At 41.3% G+C, this 3,077-nt stretch overlaps 1 protein-coding gene across 1 annotated transcript; it reads right to left on the reverse strand.

Moving 5' to 3' along the window:
* Nucleotides 1-484: 484 nt before the first annotated feature.
* LOC118408962 (succinate dehydrogenase assembly factor 3, mitochondrial-like) lies at nucleotides 485-2,117 on the reverse strand. The gene is made up of 2 exons (XM_035809830.1): nucleotides 1,870-2,117; nucleotides 485-1,348 (listed from the first exon to the last, which is right to left on the reverse strand). The coding sequence occupies exons 1-2, from the start codon at nucleotides 2,044-2,046 to the stop codon at nucleotides 1,157-1,159; spliced, it is 369 nt and encodes a 122-aa protein (XP_035665723.1). The 5' UTR covers nucleotides 2,047-2,117; the 3' UTR covers nucleotides 485-1,156.
* Between the last annotated feature and the right edge of the window lie 960 nt (nucleotides 2,118-3,077).

Genomic DNA, 3,077 nt, shown 5'->3' on the forward strand with positions numbered 1-3,077 from the left:
CTTCTATAGGGACATGTGATGATTGTTGATGACCCACACAACCCGTAACAGAACCCAGGCTACATCATCATGTACTCCTATCTGGTCTTCTATAGGGATATGTGATGATTGTTGATGACCCACACAACCCACAATAGAACCCAGGATACACCATCATGTACTTTTACCTTGTCTTCTATAGGGACATGTGATGATTGTTAACGGCCCAAGAAATTCACATAAAAATTCAAGTTATATCATCACCTGGTCTTCTACAAGGGCATGTGATTATTAATGAAGAAAGCATGGCAACTCCATCATATCATAACATAGGAATATGATGATATCATAACCCATAATCTATCACATGTGCTACACTGTAATTATTGAAGTGGAAATGACCACTGAACCACAGCAATTAAACAGCCATAGATGACTTATCAAACACGTCTGTAGTTGGGTATTTCTTTCTTTGAAATAAATCTTGACCAAACCCATATGGATGGCAATGGCAGTGTTATTCCCAGATTTATTTCATTGTTAAATGTGTGGAAGGCAACTTGTAATAGTATTTTTCTCCATGATACCAATGGTAAGTAATAAACAAACAATAACTGGAATAAGCAAATCTGTTATTTCATCTGACAAGGCTCTTACATAAATGTTACAATATATAACAAAACTTAACCATGGCAAACCATGTGGCTGTCCTTGGTGCTGATCTGCTGTCACTCAGAAGGTTGTACTTTGGGTGTATCTTTCTTCATACCTAGAAAGAAGTACATGTACCAGTCTTTCATTGCAATATCATCTATGTTAACATTTACCTGCATACTCAAGGATTGGGCCTTTCTGCATTACTTATCCCTACCAACACATAAATACACTAGCTCCCCTCCTAACTATTTTAAATATTACATGATGGACAGAAATTAGACACCAGGTCTATACCACAGTCCTTGGTGAAGCAAAGGTCATGCTGTAAGAAAAAGGGGACTGAAAGGTGTGATAAACTTGCAAATTTATCTTTTCCTCTGTTTTTCAATTCATTTATGTAAATGAGAAGCATTGAATGATTGATACATTAAGTACATTATACTTTTAACATTGACACTAAATTTGAACTTAAAACTAGTTTACACACACTGTGACATTTGACTGCCATGAATGACATCTGCTATCTCTTCTTGTCATCCTCAATAAGGTCTTGTAGTTCCTCAGATATTGGCTTGGTGGTTTCTTGTTGAAGCTCAAACAATTGTCCTAGCTGCTCATCTGTGAAGTTTTCAATCTTCTCTGGGGGAAGACTCTCCCCAACAGGGGCAGCCTCATCCTTAGCTAGCTGTTCCTGTAACATCTTTGCATAGTTCTGGGAAAAAAAGATAAAGAAATTTTGATTACATTGCATTTGGGAATGATATTTCACCATGTTTACCATAAGTGTTGCTATTTACTTGTAGATAGATGGCAGGTTTGTCAATTGATCACTTCCTGTCACTCTATATATGGTAAAAACAACAAGAATATGGAGAAGATACATTTGAAAACATAAACAAAGAGACCAAAGGCAGTACTAGCCTGAGTACCATCCTCTGTAGTGACCGCTGGCTCAATACTTTCGCTTGCTAACCACAGTGGAGACAGTCACTACAGAGGATGGTACTCAGGCTAGAGCAATACCTCCCTGTTGAATAGAAGGTTCACTCATTGACCTCATGACCAGGAATGTCAGTTGTCATACATCATGATTGATGAATTACTCAACTCAGACCTTTGCTTCCTGTCACTCTGATTTGAATGTGACTTGCACAAGGAAAATCCAAATCGCAGAAACACTGACACACCAAAAACAGTACCTAATGTTTCACAAAGGTAATGAATGAAATGTACCTTCCATTCTCTCATGAATGTTTGGACCTCGGCTGCGCCGGCTTTCTTGTGTCTGTGAAACTCGTCCTTGGTGTACTGATCCCCGATGGCTCGGAAGTGTGTGGGGAGGCGGCGGTGCAGGCGGAGGATCTGCCGGTACAGGGTTTGGACCTCTCGTACATGGCGGACTGACGACATCGTGAGCTGTGGATCCGATCTCTAGGAACAAGATTTGCAAGTGGTGATGTATACCTGTTAGTTTTGTGGTGATGTATACCTCCCTCCTTCAGGTGATAGCTATATGGTACATAAAACACAAATAATTTATGGTCAAGGGCAAGTACAGATGTTGAGTAGAATACTAGTAGAGTATTTGGTCTCCATGATTCCGTATACTTTTTTCAAAAAATAAATGTACATTTCCAGTCATGAAAAATTATGTAAACTGCCCTAATAGTTACCTACTACACATATTCATTTGAGCTTACCACAGGCACAGACGCACATACACACAAACACACGTGTGCACATACACACACACACACACACACACACACTCAAATACACACACACACACACAGACACACACACACACAGACACACACACACACAGACACACACACACACACACACACACACACACACACACACACACACACACACACACACACACACACACACACACAGGGTTCGCTTAAAAGGCTGGGCTGTCTACCAGGCCAGGCTACATGGCCAGTCTACCTGGCCTGGCTATCACGTCAGGCTAGTCAGATCCCCCCATTCATAGCCCCATCATATGGCACTCAGCCAAAATAGCTGATTGACAGGCATAGTAATTGCTAATCTCCAGCCAGTGGACAGGCCAACCTCAGGTCACTGGCTGGACCCTTCCGCCTGTGTCTGGAAGGCCTTCCTTGCAGTGTGTCAGGAACACATTCAAGTACTGTACCATTACTGTGTTGACTGTTGGGTAAGTGCTTTAGGGAGGTTAGACCTAGAAAACAGAGGTCCTGGGTTCAAATCCTTTGACAATGACAATTGTCACAAAATCTGTGCTGTACATGTCACAAAATCTGTGCTGTGCTCTGTCATGTACACAAAAATTGTACAGTGGATAACAATCCACAGCCTCAAGAAGGCTATGTGACTACCAAGATTGTATATGTCAACATGGCATTACTAGCATAGAGAACAAGGAGGTACATGTAATTACCCCCCCCCCCCCCCCC

The sequence above is a fragment of the Branchiostoma floridae genome, unplaced genomic scaffold (assembly GCF_000003815.2).
Source record: "Branchiostoma floridae strain S238N-H82 unplaced genomic scaffold, Bfl_VNyyK Sc7u5tJ_620, whole genome shotgun sequence".
Taxonomy (NCBI): Eukaryota; Metazoa; Chordata; class Leptocardii; order Amphioxiformes; family Branchiostomatidae; genus Branchiostoma; species Branchiostoma floridae.